Source organism: Chiloscyllium punctatum, chromosome 2 (genome assembly GCF_047496795.1).
Source record: "Chiloscyllium punctatum isolate Juve2018m chromosome 2, sChiPun1.3, whole genome shotgun sequence".
Lineage (NCBI taxonomy): Eukaryota > Metazoa > Chordata > Chondrichthyes > Orectolobiformes > Hemiscylliidae > Chiloscyllium > Chiloscyllium punctatum.
In genome coordinates, this window is record NC_092740.1 from 43,098,552 (window position 1) to 43,125,731 (window position 27,180).

The 27,180-nt window shown below is 41.5% G+C and overlaps 1 protein-coding gene across 3 annotated transcripts in view; it reads right to left on the reverse strand.

The window, feature by feature from the left end:
• LOC140453224 (ankyrin repeat and death domain-containing protein 1B-like) overlaps positions 1-27,180 on the reverse strand; it is a 51,188-nt gene that overhangs the window by 2,745 nt on the left and 21,263 nt on the right. For 2 of the 3 annotated variants that reach the window (XM_072547808.1, XM_072547801.1), the window contains 3 exons: positions 23,457-23,552; positions 15,009-15,210; positions 8,263-8,394 (listed from right to left, as the gene is read on the reverse strand). In XM_072547808.1, coding sequence (XP_072403909.1) covers positions 8,263-8,394; positions 15,009-15,210; positions 23,457-23,552 — 430 coding nt within the window. The remainder of the gene's footprint in view (positions 1-8,262; positions 8,395-15,008; positions 15,211-23,456; positions 23,553-27,180) is intronic. The other variant, XM_072547813.1, reaches the window with a different exon arrangement.

Below are 27,180 nucleotides of genomic sequence, written 5' to 3' on the forward strand. Positions count from 1 at the left end.
AGTGGTAGAGTCAGAATCATTGGCGACCTTTAAGCGGCATTTGGATAGGTACATGGATGGGTGCTTAATCTAGGTTAGAAGTTCGGCACAACATCGTGGGCCGAAGGGCCTGTTCTGTGCTGTATTGTTCTATGTTCTATGTAAAATTTGCATGCTTATTTTAAGTAATATCCAAGTTCTGTGTAAGCTGTTGTGACTAGTGCACCCTGAAGGCTTGCCTCACCTTCATTTAGATACTATTTCTTGGTGATATCTTGCAGAAACATGATTTCAGCTTGAATTCATACCCTGATTCAGTACTTTCCAACCCCTCCTCCTTCAGCAAATCATTGCTAGCTATGTTATATATTAAGATTTGATTTAGCCAGAGTCTGCCATTCATTGAGATCATGGCTGATCTGAGAAATCCTCAACTCTATTTTCCTACTGTTTTCCCTATAATCTTTTTATTCCCTTACTGCTTAGGTAAATTCAAGGTTGAGATAAATATTTTTTTCAAACACCCAGCCTTGATAATTGGAAATGGAAAACAATCATGAGGCTTTCTGCATCATTTGTACCTCAAGAAAGAAATTTGAAAATTAGAAACAAGCTAACACCATTGATAATAAACCCACTCTGAATTTTGTGTGATGTTGTTCCCTGGCATTTTGTGAAGTGAAATAGGGCATGTATTTAGTACCAAGTGTGAGTTGGTCATGAGTTGCCATTATAGATATTTCTTGATATGAAATAGAATTACTCAAATAACAACTTGTGCATTTGAGAGTAACAATAATATTTATGTAGTTCCTCTCTGGTCTTTTCAAAGAACTATCAAAAAGTTTCTTATTGGCTTTAAAGTGTAGTCATTTTAAAATAACTTGTCACTGTGCTTACTCTTTATACATGTATCAAAGGAAATTAATCAACCAATAGATGCAATGCTGAAAGATGATGCTAGCACAACTTGCTGATGTATCTTGTTTACTTGTCTGGTAATAATCGCCTCTTGAGTTCTAAGGTTGTGTGTTCAAATCCCCTTCCTGCATTTGAGCGCAAAAATCAAAACACTTAGCACACTGGATGAGATGTTAAACTGAGGCTTGGGTTGTCCTCTAAAGTAGATGTCAAGGTCTATATTTATTCCTTAAAATAAAAATCATGCAAATCTGAATAAATTAATATGGCTAATATTAGTTATATTTAATCATACATTAATTAACAGCAGGGTATGTGACATGTTGTAGATGTAGGGGTTTCTGGATCCTGATGTGATTCAAAGCGCAAACACTTGAAGTAAGTGCCTGTGGCTGCTGGAACATACACACAATCGATAAACTCAAGACCAAGCTGCAGACACTGACGCACCAAGGAACTGAACATTTTCAGTTGTACCCCTTTACCATAGGGTCATATGATTTTGTTCAGTGAGAAACTTGCAGTTCCTCTGGAACCAATCATCATTCATATAGGCAGGGTAAGGAAAGAGGTTTTGCAAGTCTGTCTGTTGAATTAGTACCGAGACAAGAAGCAGAATCTCACAGGTAATAATCTCGGATTATTTATCTGAGCCACGTGCAAGATAGAATAGAGCAAATTATTTTAGAAATTACCATGTGTATCATGCAAAAGTGGGTTTTTGTTTGTGTGGCATTTACACCAGCATTCTAGGAAAATATTCAGTTACATAATGCGGGCAGGGATGAAATTTCAGAAGATGGAGTAAACTTAAAGGTCTGTTTCTGTGCTGTTTAGTCCAACTCATCCATGCCACCAGCCATCCCAATCTGACCTTGTCCCATTTGCCAGCAATTGGCCTATATTCCTCTAAACACTTTCTATTCATATACCCATCCAGATGTACTTTAAATGTTGTATTTGTACTCTCCTCCACCACCACCTCTGGCAGCTTGTAGCAGATACGTACTGGTATCTGTGTGAAAAAGTTACCCCTCAGGTCCTTTTATACATCTTTTCTCTGCTCACATTAACCTATGCTGTCTAGTTTTACACTCCCCCACCCTAGAAAAAAGACCTTGGCTATTCACCCTATTTAGATCAAAGATAACAGACAATGCATATAAGAAAACTATTAATATTGGAAATTGTTTGTGACAGGAACAGATTAATAAGCATAAATCACCCAATATTACAAAGTTAGAGAAATTTTTAAACAATGTTCTGTATGTGAATGCATGTAGCACTCAAAAGACAAATGCTAAAAGCACAAATAGAAATTAATATGTCCAGACTACCAAATAAGGTTTCTTTGACATACCTTCCATCTCTAAGAAGAGGGCAGCAGGACAATGGGAGCATCACCACCTACAAGTTCCCCCTCCAAAGCCACTCACCAACCTAACTTGGCAATATATAATCAATCACTATTCCTTCACTGCTAGGTCAACAGCCTGAAACTTCCTCCCCAGTGGCATTGTACGTCTGTTTACATAAAATGAACTACAACAGATCAAGGAGGCAGCAACCACCATTTTCTCAATGGCAACAAGAGAATCCACACTGGCAGAGCGAGTGCCACCTTCTTCCCAGGAATGAATAAAAATGGTTAGAAAGCAGTAAAGAATGACTAAAGTCAAGGAAAGGAGAGAGGAGGAGAGAAAATTAGCTAGAAGTATTTATTTTAAAAATTCTATAAGCATTTTAAAAAGGTACAGGTTAACCAAGAATTGGTCTAAAGTGAGTCAGTCTGGGGAATTAATAATGGAAAATAAGATGACAAATAAACTGAAGTTATTTTGCATCAGTCTTCACTATTGTTGAAATATTCACGATAGTTGTAAATTTGGAAATGGAAGGAAAGGAGGAACTGTAAATTACGTGGCATTGAGTAAACTGCTGGAGCTGCAAAATAACAAGTCCTCAACCTCTGATGGACTTCATCCTACGATCACTTTAAAAAATGGCCAATGATATAGTTGATACAGTGGTTTTAATTTGCAAAATTCTGTAGGTCCAGAGAAGTTTGTTTGATTGGAGAACAGTTTATGCAACTTCCTTGTGTAAAAGGGAAGGAAACAAAACAGGAAATACAGGTCAGTTGGTTTAAGATCTATCATAGGGAAGATATTGGAAGCCATTACTAAAGCCGTTATAACAGGGCACTTGGAAATGTTTAAGGTAATTCAGGCAGATTCAACATGGTTTTGTAAAAGGAAAATTATGTTCAACAACTTATTGGTATTCTCTGAAGCAATAACATATCCACACTGTAGGGAATCTAATCTTTTTTAAAAAACTGATCTAAAAATGTGCTGTGGATAAAGGGGAATATAGGTGGATGTGTAGTACCTAGATTTACAGAAGGCATTTGCCAAAATCCCACATCAAAAATTATTGCATAAAATTTAAGTTCATGGTCCATAGAGTAACATATTGGCATGGAAGGAAGATTGGCTAGCTAACAAGAAAAAAAGAAGGCATAAATGTTTTTTTCTGGTTGCTAACATGTAATGACCAATATGCCATAGGATCAATGCTGGGTCCTCGACTGTTTACAATTTATGTAATTGTAATTGTCTTGGATGAAGTAACTGAAAGTATGTGAATTTTCTGACATTACAAAGCTAGGTAGCAAAGTAAGTTGTCAAGAAGCCATAAGGAGGCTACAAAAGGATATGCATAGGTTAAGTGAGATGTCAAAGATTTGAAAATGGAGCTAAATGTGGAAAAATATGAAGTTGTCCATTTTGGCAGGACAAATAAAACAAATTATTTAAGTGGTAGAGATTACAAAATGTTAGTCTGCAGGTATCACAAGTAAACCCAGTAAATACTATGGTTTATTGTGATGAGAATTAAATGTAAAAATAGTGAGGTTACACTTCACTTATACAGGGCACTGGCAAAACTACATCTAGAATACTATGTACAATATTGGTCATCTTATTTAAAGGAAGAATATAAACACACTGGAAGCTTTTCAGAGAAGTTTTCATAGACTAATACCTGCTATGGGTAAGTTGTCTTGAAAGGAAATGTTAGACAGATTTATCCATTGGGAGTTTATAAGATTAGAAAGCAACTTAATTGAACCATACCATTAATTGAGAGGTACAGAGGGCACATGGAAAGCATGTTTCTTCTTCTGGAAGATTTTAGAACTAAGGGTCACTTTAAAAATAAGGGGTCAATCCTTTAAGGTAGAGATAAGTAATTTGTTTTACAGAAGGGCAAGACTGCTTGGAACACTTTATGACTCTTCCTCAAGAGGTAGTGAAAGCAGAGTTAGAGATGTATAACACAGATCCTTCAGTCCAACTCATCCATGCCAACCATTCAATTCTAAATTAATCTAGTCCCATGCGCCAGCATTTGGCACATATCCCTCTAAACACTTCCTATTCATATATCCACCCAGATGCCTTTTAAATGCTGTAATTGTACCAGCCTCCCCCAATTCCTCTTGCAGCTTTTTCCATACATGTACCAATCTGTGTGAAAACAAAAGTGCCTTAGGTCCCTTTTAAATCTTGCCCCCTCACCTTAAACCTATGCCTCCCAGTTTTGACTGCCCTACCCCTTTGAAAAGACTTTGGCTATTCACCCTATCATGCCCCACATGATTTTATAAACCTTAATAAGATCACCCCAGAGCCTCGGACACTCCAGAGAAAATGGCCTCAACCTATTCAGACTCTCTCTACAGCTCAAACCCTTCAACCCTGGTAAGATCCTTGTAAATCTTTACTAACCCTTTCAAGTTTCACATTTCTATAGCACGGAGACAAGTATTGAACACAGTATTCCAAAAGTAGCTTAACCAATGTCCTGTACAACTGCAACATAACCTCCCAACTCCTATATTCCATGCACTGACAAGTAAAGCCAAGCACACCTCCTTCACTACCCTGTCTACCTGGGTTCTTGAAAACTTTTATGGTGGAAGTAGTTGGATGCTTGATAATCCACATGTGGAAAGGGCATCAGGGATAGGCTGGAGTAACCAGATCTGCGATGATCTTACTGAATGGTGCAGCATGCTTAAGGGACGAAGTAACCTACTCTTGCTCCTCATTTGTATATTCAAATGTAGTGTCCAAGTTGGCAGCCCGCTTTCTACAATGGTGGTGATGTTCGACAAAGTACTTAAATAACTACAAAGCACTTCAGAATGTCCAATGGTTAACAAAACAACATGCTATACAAATGAGTTTTGTTTGGTTTGTAATATTATACCACTTGCAGAACTAAAGAGTCAATGGACACGAAACATTAACTCTGCTTTCTCCCCACACATGCTGCCAGACCTGTCAGATTTTGCCAGCAACCTCTGTTTTCTGTTTGACTTCTGAGATTGATATACTGTTGATCTTTATCCCCCCCCTCTTCCCAACCTTTTTGAAACTGTCTCTGCTGTTTTCAGGTTCTGATCTGCTTTTTTTGAATGATACTTTGATCAATTATTCTTCTTTTTGTGTTTTTCCAGATATTCTGCACAATTCATTTTTGACTGATATCCATGACATTTAACCCATTTCCAAGCTTTCACTGACGCCATTCGCCGTAAGTTAGTGCACACTCAGTTCATTGTTCAGTTTTATTTCCCTGTGTGGACAGGTATCACTCAGAAGGAGAAATGAAGGAGTCAGTAGTTTCACAGAAGTACATTTTGCTATGATTCAGCACATCAATGCACAAGCATGCTCCTGGAATGGATCAACCCTTAGAAGCCCCATTAAATTACAATTGAATCAGTTAATATTATGATTTTTATGGGTGGTGTTACTCAGTCTATACAATAACACTTACCATGAATGTTTGCTTACAATACATTCTTATCATCCACAGGTACGCAAAATCACATCAGCAACTGGAATGTAAACATGCATTGGAGAGCTATGGCAAATTATAACTTAATGAATAGGGAGTGCTGTGGAAGATACACAACACCCAATGACCATGTTAAAGGCTGATCATTTGAACAAATTTTATTGGCTCACCACTCCCTGGGTGAAGAAACACCTCACCTTAGCCTATGCATATGGAGATGGGCCATTTAGGACTGTGACCACAGGTTCTGGACTCCCAGTCGTTAGAACATTCTTCTTACATTTGTCCTGTCGAACCTTTTTTAGAATTTTGTAAGTTTTGATGAGATTTCCTCCTCATTCTTTCTTCATTTACCAGTCTTGACATCCTTGGAATCAGTTTGGAAAATCTATATTGCACTCTCAATAGCAGAACATCCTTGCTCAAATAAGGAGATCAAAACTGCATACAATACTTCAGGTGTGGTCTCATCAAGGCCCCGGTACAACTGCAGCAAGACTTTCATGCTCCTGTATTCAAATCTTCTCGCTATGAATGTCCGTGTACTATTCACTGTCTGCTGCACCTACTTGTTGACTTTCAGCGACACGAGTGTACAAGGATACTCAGATCTTGTTTCACCTCGCCTTTTCAAATCCATCGCTGTTTGGATAATAATATTACTTCCTGCTTTTGTTCACAAAGTGAACAACCTCACAATTATTCACGTAATACTTCATCTACCATGTATTTGCCCACTCACTCAATTTTTCCAAGTCACGCTGAAGCATCTCACCCAGCTTTGCAAACATGATATTACATTTAGTTCCCTCATCTAAAACATTATGTAAAATTAAAGATACCATTTTGCTCTCCTCACCTCTTCTTCCTCTCCTGGAGAAGCTCACATTGTCCTGCCTGGTCCTGTGTCATTGTCCAGACCAAGGGGACCCCTAGCAAGATGCCAATGACATGTCATGCACTTTCTCCTGGTGAGTTCCATGAAGTAAGATGTAAACAGCTATTAGTGCAGAGAATTTCTGACACACATATCACTCAACTGTTGGTAAAGTCTGTACAAAGTTTCCCAAGAATCTTTTTGTGTGTTTCAGAAGGACACTTCACAGCTCCATGAGCAATATCAATGAAAGACATAGTGTCTTAGGCCCAACCAACTTCAGCTTCTACATCACTGATCTTCCTTTGATCATAAGGTCAGAACTGGTGATGTTTGTACAACATTCAGCACTATTCATGACTCCTCAGACATTGACTATACATCCAAATGCTGGAAGACCTGACAATATCCAGCAGTGGGCTGACAACTGGCATGTGTGCTCCACAAGTGCCAGGAAATTACTATTTCCAACAACAGAGAATGTGACCATGATCCTTTGGCATTCAACAGCATCTCTATTGCTAAATCCCCCACTGTCCATCACTTTTCTTCCCCCCCCCCCCCCCCATTGCCTTCTCCCTCACCTTCATCCACCTATCGCTTTCTCAGCTACCTTCCCCCCCCAACCCCAACCCCACCACCCCCCCCCCCCTCCCATTTATCATCACTGTCCCACAAGCCTCATTCCTGATGAAGGGCTTATGCTGAAGTGTCGATTCTCCTGCTCCTCAGATGCTGCCTGACCTGCTGTGCTTTCCCAGCACTACACTCTCGCCTCTGATCTCCAGCATCTGCAGTCATCACTTTCTGTCAAGAACACATAATACTGGATATAATGGTGTAGTGATAATGTCATTGAACTGGTAACCCACTACCCGGTGCTAATGTTCTGGGTTCAAATCCCACCGTGGCAGATGGTGAAATTTGAATTTAATACAAGTAATAAATAAAACTTTGCTACCTAATGACAAGCTTATAGCCACTGTTAATCATCATAAAAACCCATCTGATTCACTTCCATTCAATCAATACAAGCACTATGATCAATTGCCTCACCAATCACTATCTTGCATTAAATAAATACTCAAAATCTATTTTTGCTTCAGACTCTGTCTTGGCACCTCTTCAGCACTTGGGAAATCTTTTTCCAATAGTTTAAGATGAGATAATAGGAGACAACATTGCATAGCAAACATTCCTGTGTTTCTGTTAGCTTCATTGTAAGTGTCTAGTTTACATTGCCCAATAGGCTAATTTAAAATTTACCAAAAACAAAAAATGCTGGAAAAGCTCAGCAGATCTGGCAGCATCTATGGAGAGAATGCGAAGTTAATGTTTTGGCTCCAGTGACCCTTCCTCAGAACCTACTGAAGTTTATAAAGGTGTTCCTGACAGCATGTATCAGCATGTCTCCTTATGAATTTCCAGTCAAGTTTGAGAAAATTATTATAGTTATAGTCTGCACCCTATAAATTAAAATGGCTGTGGTACAATGTAATTGTTCAAGTGAACATGCATAGAAGGTAGTTATTTCATAAGTGAACTTAATCTGTCATGAGTCTTGTATGACACTTGGGTACTTCAAAATAAATCTTTCTTTATTCATTACTTACCAGCTAAGTTCCTCTGTTCAATGTTAATTAGACCTTCATACAAGTCTTTGACTGGGTTCTTGCCAGTTAAAAGGACTCCATGTAACCATATCAACAACATTCTGTGGCCATGTTCCTTGTAGCTCTTTGAGCCTAACCAAGCAGAAATAAATGTTTGTAAACAATTCGCAACAAGCTGGCTGAATAAGAGCACACTTTAAAATGCAAGCCAAATGATCTGGGGACACAGGTTCAAATCCTGCTACAGCAGCTGCTGGGTATTCAACTTAATTAATATGTCAAATATAAAGCTAATCTCAATAATGATGCCATAAAACTATCTCAGTTGTCACAAAAACTAAGGTGCTTGTTTTAAGGAAAGAAATCTGAAATTCTCACTTTGTCTGGCCTATATGTGATTTCAAATCCACAGCAATATGGTTGACTCTTAATTGCCCTCTGAATTGGCCTTGTAAGTCACTCAGCTCAATGGAAATTAGGGGGTGGCCTTAGCAATAATATATATATATATATGCCATCAAAGAATAAAGGGGCAACATTGACTTAGATGCAGATGTTATCTTGTGAGTATTCTACCTCAATATATACTGCAGTATATTAACGTTTAGTGATGAATGTGATTTCACAAGCCAAGATATTTGCTAATTAAGATCTTAGATTGAATTACCACATTAATTTAGCAACAATTCAGGATAGCAAGATCAGTCAACAAAGACCTTTGTACATTAGCTGAAGCACTACTGAGGAATGTGTCTGATGTTTGCCTGGAAATTCCTGACTAACCAAATAAAAAACATGATGGAATAGACACCACAGATTTAGTAACATGTTACCAAATTAAACAAGTGTCTAGGTAAGCAAGTTTCCTTGTTCTATCTATCCGCCCCCTCCATTGCCAACACCATCGTGGTATAGGGTACGGTTCTGTCCTCACTCGTTCACGCTGTCCTGAGAAGCTCCGAGCAGCAGTCAGGTTCAGTGGAGAGGGAGAGCGCTGCTGAAGCTAAACTCCACTATCAGCCGCACAGACTGCGTGACATCAGCTGGTAGCTGCAGTCAAGTACAGAGGTAGGATGTGAGGGTGGGAAGGGTAACCGGTGGAACTAGTGGCAGGGGGAGCAGAGGGAAGAAAATGGTGACAGAAGGGTAGGAGCTAAAGTCTTGGAAGGAGGAAGGGAGGGGGCAACAAGATGAAGGGAGGGGTGGATAGATAAAAAAAAGGGGATTGAAGAGAGTGGAGGGGGTGAAGGGAAGGTGACTACTCCTGTTCCTATTTCTTTTAAAGCTCTGGAGACATTAATAGTAAGATTTCAAAGGAAGAAACTTGAGGTTACAATAAAATATTACTAAATATTTATAAAGAATCTATAAAATATTAGTATCTTAATGGTACATGGGAACCCACAATTGATTGGAGGTAAAGTCAAAGGAATTATTTTCCTCTACTACTGCTAACCATGTACAAAAGATTAAAGATGAACAACATAATGATTTATCATTCATAATTATTTGGGGTTTCATTGCAATAATATAAATGATCCAGATGTCTGAAGTAGTTACACAATACAGTATCAGACATCCTGACTCTGAGGAAGCTGGATCAGTCTCAAGGACTCTGCACATAAATAAAGAGTGACTTGGTGATGGGATACTGGCCTCTGTGGAGTATTTCACTAAGGAAAATGGCTAAGGAATTCCAAGAGAACCAAGATTTTTATCTTTGAAACAAAATGGACAATAAAGGCCAGTGAACTCACATCCTGTGACAAATAAAACTAGAAAAAAATGATTTTATCTAGCCATCCTCAAGTGATATCTGCCTAGGGATGATTTTGACTATTAATGCAGTACAAGAAAGCAGAGAATAAGGATTTATTAATAGGCTCACTCCTGGAACAGATATGAGCTTAAGGAATTTGAGTACATTTTAAATGTTAAATGGAAATAAACATTTCTTTTAAAGAAATCAATTTCTGTCTGAACACATCAAGAAGATACATGTTATTTTCAGTTTTCAGTCAGCAAGATGGAAACTACCAATCTTTATGCATTGAAAGGAATTAGAACTCAACACATCCTGATTCTCAAACCTTCTGTCTGGCCCTTCATTCCAAAAGACAGAAATATCATTTAGCAAAGAACTCCAAGTGAATAACAAGTTTCAGTTCCCACTTGATTTTCATTTTGATTATTTTCACCTTCAAAAAGTGCAATTTGTTGAGAAGCTGTCAGATCTTTGGCAATGTTGATACAAGCCAGGTTAGAGTAGAAGACTAGCTAGTGAGTTTATGCAAACAAATAGATAAGAATATATTTGAAGCTCCAAACTTCATACAAAAAGTCTTATCCAGTGCACATAAATAAGTTCATGTAGTTGTGTTCTATTAAATAATAGAAGAAAACTTAGGATTTTAGATTCCTAATTAAATTGTATTCAAAACTGATGAATCATGTTTGGAGACAGGGCTGTCAACCTGTATAAAACTTGTATTTAGTTAACTGCTACAACAATAAAAAATATCCCAAGATGCTTCACAGAGATGCAAAGAACAATATGCAAGCCAAAAGCCAAAGGTGACAGTAAATGTGGGTTAAGTAATACCTTAATCAAAGAAGTAAGATTTTCAGAAGGGTCTTAAACAAAGGGTTAGAGATGGAGTAGCTAAGGAAGAGAATTCCCAACTGTGAAACCTCGGAGTGGGTTTTGGATCTTGAAAGTCCATCATTAGGACCAAGTGGAGATTCCAAGCCTCTGAGCTTGAATTGTGCAGGAAATTGTCACCTGGCAATGATATTACCTGAATTAACCAATTAACTGGAAGAAGTTCAGCCATTAAGCATACAGCACAAGCTCTCGGGACTGGAGGACCAATAGGAGATCCTCCTGAGCTGAAGGAGCGGCAACTGGCAGTTCCAATAAGAGAGACAGAAAGGTACCTCCATTTTCAGGTGCCCACCCAGCAACACTTAAAAGTTGTGATTAAAATATGGTCAGCAAAGCACAGCCGTTGTTGCAGAAGGATAACCCCCTATGAAACCACAGCTTTGGTTCGGCAGCAGGAAGGAGTTTCAAAGCAAGTCTGGAGTGTTGTCTGCTCCCTGACTGCCTCCAGAGGACCATCTCTGGAAATGCTCCCAATGATAAAGCCTCCACCCCAAAGACCTACCAGTAATTTTTTTTTTTATCAACAGATCTTAATTTGCACACCACAACTAACAGGGTAGTGGTAGCAATGTCAGTGAAGAAGCAATCTAGAACCCCAGACTAATGTTCTGGGGCCGTGGATTCAAATTCACCTGTGAATGTTCAATTCAATAAAATTCTGGAAGAAAAAGTAATAGGCAACTACTATCAATTATAATAGAAACACATCTGGTCTACTAATGTCCATTGAGTAAGAAAATCTGCCACTCTTACATTATATGTGACTCCAAACCATTAAGCAATGTGATTGACTCTTAACTGCACCCATGTTACACTCCACATACATGTTGATAGTCCTTCCAGTCCTGATCATGCCTCTGGCCTCTGAAACCAGCATGTTAGCCAGCAGTATGAATGATCATACCTGCCTTTCTCTGCACTGAGAGTTCAAGTGACTTCACCTGATGAAGGAGCAGCGTCTGATCTCAAATAAACCTGTTGGATTATAACCCGGTGTCATGTGGCTTCTAACCTGAAAATTGATGGCTAAAGCTACAGTAAACATTCACTACAGCTGCAGGCTACATTGTAACATTCCTACACCACACATACACATTAAGAATTGGGATGCTAATGTTTTCTTTTTTTTGAACAAGAAGCTATCAGCGATCAAAAACTCATGCAGAAATCTCATCATAATGTCTTCAAGTCTGCAAATGAAGCAAGCAAACAATCCAGATGAGAGTTTCACTAGCCTGATATGAAAAGTGCAATCTTCCCACACATGCCAATCGTTTCCTTCACAGCACTGGTTTTTCAACAAGCTTAGATAACCAACTGCAGAAAGTGCAAATTAATTGAAGCACCTAGTTGAACCCACATTCATTTGTATGAGAATGGATTGTGTAATAAATACATTACTTCATTAAAAGAACACATTCTTCATGAAATACAGGTAGAAGATCCTTTATCCGAACATCCAAAAACTGAAAAGCTCCAAAATCCAAGGGTTTTTTGTGAAGTTTTTTTCTCATTAACAAAGTTGTTTGGTGTGCAGAGAACCCAAGCTGACACCCACTCGATGCGTGTCACTTTGATGTGATGTGGCGGGGGGGGGGGGGGGGAGTGGGGGGAAGAGAGGGGGCATGGCCAAGCACATTCTTACTTAGAGACCTGCTCCTCCAGTAAGGTTTTAAATACTTTCACCATTAAACGTTCATTTATTCTGAAAACCGAAAAATTCCAAAAAACAGCTGGCCCCGAGTATTTCGGATAAAGATCTTCTCCATGTAATACATGCTCAGTTGTTCAGTTTAAGTAGGATATCCAGAACAACCACTCATTAGTTTCAACACGATGGTGAGCTGCCTTCTTGAACTGCTACAATCCATGTTCTGTAAATTGATCCTCAATGATGTCAGGGATGGAATTCTGTGATTTGACCTATGGTGGGGGATACTCTATCACATGCCTGACTTGTGCCTTGTAGATGGTGAACAGGCTTTGAGAAGTCAGGTGTTGGGTTACTGCTGCAGCATTCTTTACCCCTTACCTGGTTCTGCAGCCACGGTGTTTATATAGCTGGTCCTGTTCAGTTTCTAGTCAATGGTAACTCCAAGGATGTTGATAATGGGGGATTCCGTGATGCCACTGACTATCAAGGAGTAATGGCTAGATTCTCTACTGTTAGAGACAGTCATTGCTTGGCACTTGCATGGCATGAATATTACTTCACACTTGTTTGCCCAAGCCTAGATACTCTCCACGTCTCACTATATTTGGACTTGAACTGCTTTAATATCTGATGAGTTGAACATTAGCGAATATCTTCACTTTTGATCTTATGATGGAGGCAGGGCAGAGGACATTATCCTGAGGAACTCCTCCTCCACAGATGTTATGGAGTTGAGACTGACAGACCTTCAACAACCACAACCATCTTCCTTCCTGGCAGCAGAGAGATTCCATTAACTCCAGTTTTGCTAAGGCTCCTTGATGCCAATCTCACCTCACCTCTGGAATTCAGCTCTTTTGTCCATATTTGAACCAACTCTGTAATGAGGTCAGGAATGTAATTGCCCTGTTGGAATGCAAACTGGGAGAGAGTGTGAGCAGGTTATTGCTAAGCAAGTGCTGCTTGCTAGCACTATTGATGACACCTTCTATCATCTTACTGAAAATTAGAATAGATTCATGGTGAAGTAAATGGTTGAATTTGTCCTTGTGTTCAAGACATACCTGGGCAATTTTCCACATTGTCAGTAGATGCCAATGTTGTTACTTTACTGGAACAGCTTAGTTAGGGGTGCATTACATTCTGGAGCACATGTCTTCAGTGCTATTGCTGGAATGTTGTCAGAGCCCGTAGCCTTTGAAGTATCAGTGATTCTGGGGACCTCTGGAGGAAACTAAGATAGATCATGCATTTGATACTTTAGCTAAGGATTTTCATAAATGTTTCATTGTTCTTTTTTGCTCTGTTACATTGGGCTCGACCATCATTGAGAATAGGGACATGGAAACAAAAAGTAGGAAAAGGAGTAGGTAATTCAGCCCTTCAAACCTACTCCGCTATTCAACGTGATCATGGCTGATAGTTATGGACCCTTCTTCTTCATTGAGTTTTATAATGTCTACCACCAATCATGACTGGATGTGACAGGAGCTTTGAACTTTGATCTAATCCATTGTGGAATTGCTTAGCTCTATCACTTACTGGTTATGCAGTTTGGGATATAGTAATCTTAAGGGTTTGCCTCATTTTTAATATACCCAGTCCTGATCCCAGTATGGCTCCTTGTGCCCTTCATTGTACAAAGGTTAATCCCTTGGCTTGAAGATAATGGCAGAACAGGGAAGTGCCAGGTTATACAGATCATGCTGGAGTACAATGCTGCTGCAGTTAATGGCTCAGAGCACTTCCTGGATACCCAATCACGAGTTGCTACACATATGTGATGCAAACTTCAAACAATTATGTACCTGAATCCCTAAGTCTCTCTGTTCTACAGTCCTAGTCAAGGCCCAATTTTAATTGTATAAGTCCTGTCTGCTAGTTTTAACCAAAATCTGCCAAAGATTCAGTCTAACAGCAATGTCCTCTCGTACTCAGCAAGCTCTATCTCTAATAGTGCTGCTAAGCCTAATGGGTGTCAGACACTGAAGTCTCTCATCCAGAGTACAACTTGTGATCCTCAGTGCTTCCTCCAAATAGTATTTACCATGGGGGAATACAGATTCATCAACTGCAAAATGATGCAACATTTGGCAAACACTTGCTATGAGTTGGAAGTGCAGTGCCCTTCTGGAGTTGGGAGCCAGTACTTTGCAATGGCAAGTTCCTAATACAAACCTCTGTACGTAGCAGAGGTTCAGTGCTCCTGCACAGTGAAGGAGAATGACCCTCACCTCGAGATGACTGTCTTCACTATCGATGGGAAATTACTGGGAGTAGAATGCTCATTCACGCTGAGAATGATGAGAATGATACAGTAGGATTAGAACAAGGGGTGATCATGATCACTTCATCCCTCTTCATGACATTAATTTAGAAATCTATTTTATTTTGAGCGTGCACCAGCATATTAACAGATGTTCCTACCTGTCCATTGTTCCTCAATTGCTTTAATCTGTTCCTCAGTGAAATTCCATTGTACAGCAAGTTTCTTCCAATCTTTTGGTTTCAGTTGATGGTTTGCCAAACTCCATATGGCTACGCGGAGCTGGCTTGTCTCTGTGGTGTGATCTGGTTTGAATGACAATGGATAACTCCTTGTTGGGATTACAGAGCTATCCTGGATTTTCTGAAACAACAAGGACCATAGCTTTTAAATTCGGGCAAGAATTTTTTCAACTCTTGACACAGTTGTGATATGGGGTGACTTGAGCTACACTGCTCAGAGTATCATGCAGTCCAAGCAACACCACACCCCAGAATAATTAGCTAAAGAAACTGATTATAAATTAAATGAATCATTGCAACAGACTGGTTCTTTTAAATTCGCTCATGGGATGTGGGCATCACCGGCTGGTCAGGTATTTACCACCCACTCCTGGTTGCCCTTGAGAAGGTGGTGGTGAGCTACTTTCCTGAACCTCTGCAGTCTATTTTGTGTAGGTAGACTCACAATACTATTAGGGACAGAATTTTGCCCTCGCAACACTGAATAACCAATATATTTCCAAGTCAGGTTGGTAAGATGCTTGGAGGGGGACCGGCATGTGGTAGTGTACCCATGAATCTGTTGCCCTTGTCCTATTAGATGACAGCTACTTTCTAACTTCTCCTGCCATTCTGTAGCTGTCCAAGGTCCATATTGGATAGGAACTTTGGGGACTGGAAGTCAGTGTGCCTGCACACCGATCAATGTGCACAGGCATGCAGTTCAGAGGGATCACTGGTCATGGATTTGGAAGGTGCTAGCTCAGCATCTTTGGTGAATTTCTACATGTATCTTGTAGATAGTACACAGTGTTGCTACTGAGCATCAGCGATGGAGGGAGTGGATGCTTGTGGATCATGCTGGCTGCTTTGTCCTGTATGGTGTCAAGCTTCTGGAGTATTGTTGGAGCTGCAAGTGGGGGGGTATTCCATCACACTCCTGACTTATACCTTGTCGATGCTGGACAGGCTTTGGGGAAATCAGGTGCTATCCCCATTATCGAATTCCAAGCTTCAGAATTGGTCTTGCAGTGACAATATTTATATGGCTAATCCAGTTCAATTCCTGGTCAATGGTGACTCCCAAGACATTGAGACTTCGGTAATACCGTTGGATGTCAAATGGTGATGGTTACATTCTCTTGTGTGAGAGACCATCATTGCCTGGCATTTACATGCCACGCATGTTACTTGCCACTTGTCAGACCAAACCTGGATATTGACCAAATGTAACAAGAACTAGACATGGAATGCTTTCATATCTGAGGAGTCACAAATGGTGCTGAACATTGCACAATCACCAGTGAACATCACCAGGCCTGTCCTTATGAAGATTGTGGATCATTGTTGAAGGAGCTGAAGTTGATTGAGCCTAGGACACTAGTCTAAGGAATTCTGCATAGTAATTTTACATCTCAGACATCTAACTTCCAAAAAACCACAACCATCTTCCTTTACTCCAATGTCCATCTTCCACCTGATTTCCACTGACTCCAGTTTTGCTCAGGCTCCTTGATGCCACACTCGGTCAAATGCAGCCTTGATGTCACACTCACCTCACCTTTGGAACTCAGCTCTTTTGTTCATGGGTCAACAAGGCTGTAATGATGTCAGGAGCTGTGTGAAATTCAAACCAAGTATCGGGGAGCAGATTATTTATTGCTAAGCAAGTACTACTTGATAGCATCAAGGATGACACCGTCCATCACTTTACTTATGATCATGAGTAGACTGAAGTTTTCCAGATAGGTGCCCAGGATATTCTGCTTTGTGTGTGCAAAGGGCTTATCTGGGCAATTTTCCACATTGTCAGATAGATGCTAGTGTTGTAGCTGTACTGCAACAGATTAATTAGGGCTGTGGCAAATTCTAGAGCACATCTTCATGCAGTGAATCAAATTGGCTGAAGATGATGAGGGCCTCTGGAGGAGGACAAGATGGATCACTCAACACTGTAGGCTGAAGACTATTACCACTGGGTACCTTTTATACAGATGTGCTGGGCTTTTCCATTGTTGAGAATAGGGATATTTGTAGAGAACTCATTGGAGGAAGTGGGTCTATCTCCAAAACCACTATGAGATCTCTGCATTCCACAAATTCTGGTATCTTGTGCTTTATATATATTCATCACTTTGTCAATGGTGGTCAAGCCTTAAGTTATCTCAGCCATAAGCTCTGCATTTCCTTCTCGAAAACAATTTGATTCTCTCTTCTCCTTCGAAACACTCGTAAGACCTACCTTTTTGATTTTGCTTTTGGTCATCTGTTTTATTACCGTAGTTTTGTCCTTGTGAAGTACTTTGCACTAAAGCTGCTATATTAATGCATCAGTAACAGAAATTGCTGGAGAAACTCAGCAAGTCCATGAGAAGGAAGCAGGGTTAATGTTTCAAGTCTGATGACTCTTCAACAGAACCAAATTCTGTTAATCCATGTTGTTGCTTAGAGACGACCTGAACTTTGGGCCTTCCCCAGATTGTTGATGATTGAAACAAAACCTGTAACAACAGTTATAAGTTTGGTGGTTTTGTTTTCTGTCAGGTCCATTCTGAATCCAATATGACACTCAATGTAGCATCTCAATGTGCTTTGGACTCCTGTGGACTCAGCTGTCCTCAAAACAAGTTGCAACGCTGTTGCTCCTTTGAACTAAAGATCTTCTTGTTTTCTTCTGGATCTCTTCATTAGCATTCATGTTGGTGCAGACATTAGTGCTGAATCATGTGAACTTTCTAGAAACTGTTCAACAGCAGACTTTAGGAGTTAATGTGGTAAGAGAGGAACAGTCCTTAGCTCTTCCACTTCACTCACAAACAACATCACCTTTTTTTTTTAAAGGTGTGGCAGTGATCTGCTCACTTCTCCAAAACTCATTGTCAGGTGCTTTCCTCTTCTGTTGCTTTAACGACACTCTCATTTTCAATTTCAACAAATAATAAGAATGGGAAAGGAATGAGGAGTTGGTTTCCCACAGCCTTCTATGCCAAAGGAAACAAGCCCACTTCCCAAAGAATCTTCCACCCTTAAGCAACCATTGTACTCCAGTTCTTGCACCATGACCATCAAAAATGCACAACTTCTCCCAATGGGTGGCTTGAACAAGGATCACTCACTTTGACCTGGGATGACTGGCACAGGGTTGAGATGATCACCCCCCAATGTGTTCAATGACCCAACTAACTTCCTTCATCAGCAAAATGCTGCAGATATTAGATATCTGATATTAAAATAACAATTGAAAATGGTGGAAATGCTCAGCAATAGAATTTTGTATTGGACTTGTACAAAACACCATCAACAACCTGAGGGGTGGGAGTTACTTTTGATAAGAAGCTAAACTGGACCTGCCAAGTAACAATGTGGCTGTACAACAATAGCACAATACCAGTCAAGACAAAGATCCAATAATCATCCCCTATTCATCACTTTAAGCTTTCTTTCCCCCCTTCCACTATCACTGATGCACAGTGGTAGCTATGTATACAACTCTCCAAGGCTCCTTTAACACCACCTTCCAAACTACACATGATCTTCTCCATCTCCAAATTTTCCTCCAAGCTACACAACATTCTGGGCTGGAACTATATCGTCATTACTTCACTGTGGTGAGTCAAAATCCAAGACCTCCCTCCTGAACAGAAGTTAGTCTGCAACAGTTCAAGAAGCTGACTCACCTTGAAGGCAATAAATGCTTTCCTTTCCAAAAATGCAAAAACCCATTGACATAATATAAACAACTGGGACTGCTCAAATGTCATGGATGTTCACGAGGTCATGGGGTATGGCACAAAGCCGGAGAAAAAGACATGCTCCATTCATTCATACCTTCAAATCATCCTGGAAAATCACACACCCTGTGACCACCCAATAACAAAAGAGACATAAAAACAGGAGCAGGAATAGGCCATTTGGCCCCTCTATTCCACACCGCCATTCAATAAGATTGTGAGTGACAAGGTGCACCTGTGGGATCAAGTGCTCAGGAAGGAGAGTGCCACAGCAAGCATCTTGGTGGATCCTGGCAGATCATTTCAGCTCACCTCACCTCAAAAGGAAAGCAAATAATTTTTGGGCCTTTTCTAGCCTCTGCTCTTCTTCCTTCTCTCTTTGCAGATAGGAATGTTAAGGTAGGTTTCCCACTAAGTCATCAGTTAACTTGCATTTGTAATATGCACATGTCTAAGGAAAGGAAGACCCGTTTGCTTTAGGCCTTTGCCACAGCTCAGCACGTTCCTGGCAGTTTTGCAGTAATCACTCAGAGTGGCTACAACGCACCACCCAGACTTTGCCGAGTATCCAGATTTAAAATTGCTCTGCCCTGTGCAAAACTAATAACGTTGGCATGTCAAAGACAAATTATTCAACAACCTTTATTCACTAACGTCACAATATGGACATTCCATTTTAGATCCTGATCCTGAAAATAATGAAGAGAGAAATTTGATGCAACAGAAAGAAACTGAGATGGGTTTATAATGATGTTGTTTGGTGCTATACTGTGAATGCAGTCTGATATCTCTGTACAAGTGTACTGTTCTTTAAAAAGCGAGTCTGCCTTTCAATGCATTCATTAGGATAAGGAAGGGAACGGTTCAGTATTCAGGTCTTGCAATTAATCGTTAACTTGCTGAAACAAACTGAAATAATCAGCCAAATATCAGATTGATATTCCTTGTGAGTAAGCAATATTTTTAGTTGAAAGATCATTAAGTTAACATACACTTTATAAAAACTTTTTTTAGTTGTTAAGAAATAGACCTTGTTTAAAACCTCAGTAATATTTTGTTGGCAAAACTAAAATTACAACCAAAAATTAATATTTATATTGTAAAATAGAGTGTGAAAGTGGAAAACCTGGAGCAAACTTCAGAGAGAAGGTGCAGATAAGCTACTCCCTACTGTCTCTTTTACCACCACTGGATATTTTAAAGCACTTTACAGACAACAAAGTACCTTTTGAAATGAATTCTCAATAACGTAGCATAGGGAAAAAGCTGCCACAAACAGAGATGTGACAATGGCCTGTTTTAGTGATGTTAATTGATGGATAAATATTGACTAGTAGACTGGGGAGAACTCGCTGAACTTTCTCAATATTGGTGCATGGGATGTGTTTCATCCATCCAAGAGAACTGACAGGGCTTCAGGTTAATATCTCACCCAATGTTTGGTAGTATGGATAGTGTGACGCTTGATTATTATACTGATGTATCAACCTAAATTTTATGCATAGGTTCTGGAGGGGACTTGAATCCACAACCTTCTAACTCAGAATTACAAAATTGTTACAGAAGGCAAACCATTTGATCCATCACATCTGCAGTTGCCAAACTGGGGACGTGATAGTCTCATGGTATTATAACTAGACTCTTAATCCAGCTAATGTTCTGGGGACAAGGGTTCAAATTCCCTCATGGCATATGATGGAACTTGAATTCAATAAATTTAAAAAAATCTGGAATTAAGAATCTACTGATGACCATGAATCCATTGTCGAATGTTGGAAAATCCCATTTGGTTCACTTCAGAAAAGGAAATCTGCCATCCTCACCTGGTTCAGGCCTACATGTGACCCCAGCCCAATAACAATGTGGTTGACTCTCAACTGCCCTCTGAAATGGCCTAGCAAGCCAATCAGTTCAAGACAACTAGGAATGGGCAATAAATACTGGCGCCTCAGTCCTGATGAAGGGCTTTTGCCCGAAACGTTGATTTTCCTGCTCCTTGGATGCTGCGTGACCGGCTGTGCTTTTCCAATACCACTCTAATCTAGAATAAATACTGGCCAGCCAGTGACACCCACATCCCACGAGTGATTAAAAAAGGTAAGGGCACTGACAAAACAAAAATGCTTTCAGTTGCTTATTACCAGGTTTCTCACAGATGATGGGCTGACATTTTATTTAAAATGCTTTATTTGGGGTTTAGCCTAAATTGAACTGTAAATCATTGTTACCACTCCAGTTTTGTTTTAAATTATATTTTAAATGTTGTTCAGCTGCACAGTTCATGGTGGATTTTGTGTTCAGTGATATGTGAATGAGTTTTCACAGAAGAACATGGGGAGAAACAATACCTCAGAGCAGGGATTGACAATGTGCCCAAGAAGGAAACTCTACCCCATTGAACTGAAACAATGGAAGTGTTGTTATTAGGGCGGGTCTACCATACTGGAATAATTTTGTTGACATAAATTCTGCAGTTACTGAGATACGCATAACCTTTTAAGAACTAAAAACAAATTTCAATTAAACCAGATCAACCAGTCTTGCTGGAGATACATTTAGCCAACCATGAAAACTGATGAACAGAACTTTCCCATTGCAATCAATAAAGCCACTTATTTATGAATTACTTGAATTCTTGTATATGAATTGATAATCTGAAATCATGAACGTTTACACAACATGGACTGACTGGAGTGACTAAGTAGGAAGAACATGTATTTGCGAGAAGGTGGTAGGGTATCTGAACCTTACTAGCTTCCTGTCTGCACCAGGACTAAGGCAGCAGCAGGAATGATGGCATGGTGGCTCAGTGGTTAACACTGCAGCCTCACAACACCAGGAACCTGGGTTCGATTCTTGTCTCGGGTGACTGTCTGTGTGGAGTTTGCATATTCTCCCCGTGTCTGCGTGGGTTTCCTCTGGGTGCTCCGGTTTCCTCCCACAGTCCAAAAGATGTGCAGCTCAGGTGAATTGGCCATGCTAAATTGCCAAGTCAGGGGTAAATATAGGGCAGAGGAACAGGTCTGGGTGGGTTACTCTTCGGAGAGTCAGTGTGGACTTGTTGGGCCATAGTGCCTGTTTCCATACTGTAGGAAATCTAATTTAAAGAATAAAATGAATCAAATTTGTTCAGAAGGATTTAGGACAGGATCCTCCAGTGGTTCATTTAACTTAATCCAATGAATGGTTAAATCTTGTAAATCAAATACGTCCCAGATTTAATTGTGGATATGTAATCTCAGCTGGGCTGGCTGTATATCACTTTAACAATGGGTTGCACTGTTGCGGTGTAGCAGAATGGGTGACTACAGGACAGGGTAGCAGTCATTGCCCTTGTGTGTGGAGGACAAGGAACTATGATGCCTCCAAGGATAAAACATTGAATGTAGCAAATGCTGACTTTCTGCTGATGGAAGCATACTCTGTAAACAGCCAATGGATGAAGAAAGGAAATAAAGAAAATGGACCATGTTAATATAAAATAGTAATTACAGCACAAATGGAGACCATTCACCACATGAAGTGCATGGAGTAAGCCTGCCAGTCCCACTCCTCTGTTTATCACTCTTGCCCTATATGCTCAGCTCCCTTAAGTGCACAACCAATTTCTTTTTGAAATAATTGATCACTATCCTTGAAGTCAGCGTGTTCCACATCATTACCACATACTGGACAGGTCCCCTGCATCTCCTGCTCTAAACATTAAATCCATTTCCATCAACTAGTGGGAACAGCTTTCCCTAATCTATGTTTGAAAATATCCATCAGATCTTCCCTTAACCACCTTTCGGTGAAAGATAACAATCCCAGCTTGTTCAATCCAATATTCTAGTGGTCAAACCTGAGAAATTCAGCATAATATCCCTGCTTTTATACTCAGTACCTCTATTAATGAACATTAATCAATTAGAAAATGTGATATTTCCACACAGTTATTGTTTGAAAAGTTCAGTAATAATTAGTCCATAAGTTTATTATTAGCTTTTTATTAACAGAAAGTGCAACAATACAAGTTCCTGGGTGAAACACAGTTGCATATTGTGTTCATGTACCTATGGTGCTTCAAAGCGATAGGACATAAATTCAATAGGACTCCTAGTCAGGTAATAGTCCTGAAGCTTTGTGCTCCAGAACTTCTTGTGTCCATGACTAAAACAATGTAATTTACTTGCTAATGTAGAAAACGGTCTAGGTATGCCTGTCCACACAAAAAAAACAGAACAAAGGTCAATTATACCACCCCATCAGTTGACTCTCAACCATCAAAATGTGATGGAAGAGGTTGTTGATGGTGCTCACAAGGGGAAGTAATCTCTTTGTGTCTACCCTGTCAAGCCCACTAAGTAATCTTATATGTTTTAATCAGATCTCCTTTCATTCTACTAAACTCCAATTAGTACAAGCCCAAGTTACTCAACCTTTCATCAGAAAAGAAAATCCCTCCGTACTTGATATCAAGCTAGTGAACCTTCTCTGGACTGCCTTCAATTCCAGAATATCCATCATATCATACATGAAACTAGAGGAAAATAGTTGCACCAATGTTAGAGAAACCGCCATAACTAAATGTTAAGGAAACAGTTGGATAAATGCAAGATTGTCCTGAGCTTTGTCTCGTGAACCTGACTCTCAAAGCAATGGTTCTAAGGTTACTCACCTCCTTCCAGGTACAGTATCTTTCAGCTTTGATGATCATATCGACAATAATGATATGGTTGACTCTTGCTGCCACTCCCAGTGGAGTTTTATCTTGCTGCAGAATTGGAAATGAAAATATTTATCTCTGGAAATTGTACTTCGTGAATTCCTGTTATTGACATTAGAATTTTTAGCATCGGCAAAAATATAGTTTGCAAATAAATGACCAGGTACAACATTCATTTAAGCATGAAAATGAAAGTTATTCTAATTTTCAATACATCTCCTTGGTACTTTAGGAATTTAACTGAACACTTCTAAATGTAACATGTTGCATCTTTCATGGTGTTAAATTAAGAAATAGCCTGAGTAAATTAAAATAGGTAAGTGATTGACAGAAGATTTGTTTATAAATAAATACATGTCTATAATGTATATTTGCTCTCTGAGACTTTGTAAACATGGAAAGAAAGAATCATTTATTATGTGTACTCTGGATAAGTGGTGCTGGAAGAGCACAGCTGTTCAGGCAGCATCCAAGTAGCTTCGAAATCGACATTTCGGGCAAAAGCCCTTCATCAGGAATAAAGGCAGTGAGCCTGAAGCGTGGAGAGATAAGATAGAGGAGGGTGGGGGTGGGGAGAAAGTAGCATAGAGTACAATAGGTGAATGGGGGAGGGGATGAAGGTGATAGGTCAAGGAGGAGAGGGTGGAGTGGATGGGTTGAAAAGAAGATAGGCAGGTAGGACAAGTCTGGACAAGTCATGGGGACAGTGCTGAGCTGGAAGTTTAGAACTAGGGTGAGGTGGGGGAAGGGGAAATGAGGAAACTGTTGCAGTCCACATTGATGCCCTGGGGTTGAAGTGTTCCGAGGCGGAAGATGAGGCGTTCTTCCTCCAGGCGTCTGGTGGTGAGGGAGCGGCGGTGAAGGAGGCCCAGGACCTCCATGTCCTCGGCAGAGTGGGAGGAGGAGTTGAAATGTTGGGCCACAGGGCAGTGTGGTTGATTGGTGCGGGTGTCCCGGAGATGTTCCCTAAAGCGCTCTGCTAGGAGGTGCCCAGTCTCCCCAATGTAGAGGAGACCGCATCGGGAGCAACGGATACAATAATTGATATTAGTGGATGTGCAAGTAAAACTTTGATGGATGTGGAAGGCTCCTTTAGGGCCTTGGATAGAGGTGAGGGAGGAGGTGTGGGCGCAGGTTTTACATTTCCTGAGGTGGCAGGGGAATGTGCCAGGATTGGAGGGTGGGTTGTTTGGGGGCGTGGACCTGACCAGGTAGTCGCGGAGGGAATGGTCTTTGCGGAGGCGGAAAGGGGTGGGGAGGGAAATATATCCCTGGTAGTGGGGTCTGTTTGGAGGTGGTGGAAATGTCGATGGATGATTTGGTTTATGTGAAGGTTGGTAGGGTGGAAGGTGAGCACCAGGGGCGTTCTGTCCTTGTTACGGTTGGAGGGGTGGGGTCTGAGGGCGGAGGTGCGGGATGTAAACGAGATATGTTGGAGGGCATCGCTAACCACATGGGAATGGAAATTGCGGTCTCTAAAGAAGGAGGCTATCTGGTGTGTTCTCTGGTGGAACTGGTCCTCCTGGGAGCAGATCTGGCGGAGGCGGAGGAATTGGGAATACGGGATGACATTTTTGCAAGAGGTAGGGTGGGAAGAGGTGTAATCCAGGTAGCTGTGGGAGTCGGTGGGTTTGTAAAAAATGTCAGTGTCAAGTCGGTCGTCATTAATGGAGATGGAGAGGTCCAGGAAGGGGAGCGAGGTGTCAGAGATGGTCCTGGTAAATTTAAGGTCAGGGTGGAATGTGTTGGTGAAGTTGATGAATTGCTCAACCTCCTCGCGGGAGCACGAGGTTGCGCCAATGCAGTCATCAATGTAGCGGAGGAAGAGGTGGGGAGTGGTGCCGGAGTAATTACGGAAGATCAACTGCTCTACGTAGCCAACAAAGAGACAGGCATAGCTGGGGCCCATATGTGTGCCCATGGCTACCCCTTTGGTCTGGAGGAAGTGGGAGGATTCAAAGGAGAAATTGTTAAGGGTGAGGACCAGTTCGGCCAAACGAATGAGAGTGTTGGTGGAAGGGTACTGTTGGGGACGTCTGGAGAGGAAAAAACGGAGGGCTTGGAGGCTCTGGTCATGGTGGATGGAGGTGTAGAGGGATTGGATATCCATGGTGAAGATGAGGCGTTGGGGGGCCAGGGAAACAGAAGTCTTGGAGGAGGTGGAGGGTGTGGGTGGTGTCTCGAATGTATGTGGGGAGTTCCTGGACTAGGGGGGATAGGACAGCGTTGAGGTAGGTAGAGATGAGTTCAGTGGGGCAGAGCATGCTGAGACAATGGGTCGGCCAGGGTGGTCAGGCTTGTGGATCTTGGGAAGGAGGTAGAACCGGGCAGTGTGGGGTTCGCGGAGTATGAGGTTGGAAGCTGTGGGTGGGAGATCTCCTGAGGTGATGAGGTTCTGTATGGTCTGGGAGATGATGGTTTGGTGATGGGGGGTGGGGTCATGGACGAGGGGGCAGTAGGAAGAGGTGTCCTCGAGTTGACGCTTGGCTTCAGCGGTGTAGAGGTCAGTGCGCCAGACTACCACTGCGCCTCCTTTATCCGCTGGCTTGATGGTGAGGTTGGGATTGGAGCAGAGGGATTGGAGGGCTGCGCCTCCTTTATCCGCTGGCTTGATGGTGAGGTTGGGATTGGAGCAGAGGGATTGGAGGGCTGCGCGTTGTGAGTGTGAGAGGTTGGAGTGGGGGAGGGAGGTAGACAGGTTGAGGCGGCTAAAGTCCCGGCGGCAGTTGGAAATGAAGAGGTCGAGGGCAGGTAATAGGCCAGCGCGGGGTCTCCAGGTGGATGCAGTGTGTTGGAGGTGGGCGAAGGGGTCCTCGGAAGGTGGGCGGGAGTCCTGATTGTGAAAGTAAGCTCGGAGGCGGAGGCAGCGGAAGAATTGTTCGACATCACGGCGTGTATTAAATTCATTGATGCTTGGACGGAGGGGGATGAAGGTGAGTCCTTTGCTGAGGACTTATTGTTCGTCCTCAGTGAGGGAGAGGTCTGGGGGGATGGTGAAAACTCAGCAGGGCTGGGAGCTGGGATCTGGTGTGGGTGTAGAGCTGGGAGTGGGGGCGGAACCTGTAACTGGAGTGGGTGTGATGGTGGGGGGATTGGGGGTGGAGTCATGAGCAGGGGTAGTGTTCCCCTCGGGGTTCTGGGGGGGTGGGGATAGTGACAGTGGGGTCTGTGGGGGGGGGCGTGTCAGCAGAATGCAGGTGAGTGGCGCTGGTGGGGGGGGAAGTGGTGGTGATCATGGCAGTAGGGGTGGCGGAGGTCACTGAGCATGTGGCATCAGCGATGATGTGAAGGGCGGAAGTGATGTCAGGTGTGATGCATGAGGAATTGTGAGGGGTGGAAGTGGTTGTGGGAGTGGCCATGATGGGGCGGAAGTGACATCATCAATCAGCGTGAGCAATTCATCAACTTCACCAACACATTCCACCCTGACCTTAAATTTACCAGGACCATCTCTGACACCTCGCTCCCCTTCCTGGACCTCTCCATCTCCATTAATGACGACCGACTTGACACTGACATTTTTTACAAACCCACCGACTCCCACAGCTACCTGGATTACACCTCTTCCCACCCTACCTCTTGCAAAAATGTCATCCCTTATTCCCAATTCCTCCGCATCCGCTGGATCTGCTCCCAGGAGGACCAGTTCCACCACAGAACACACCAGATGGCCTCC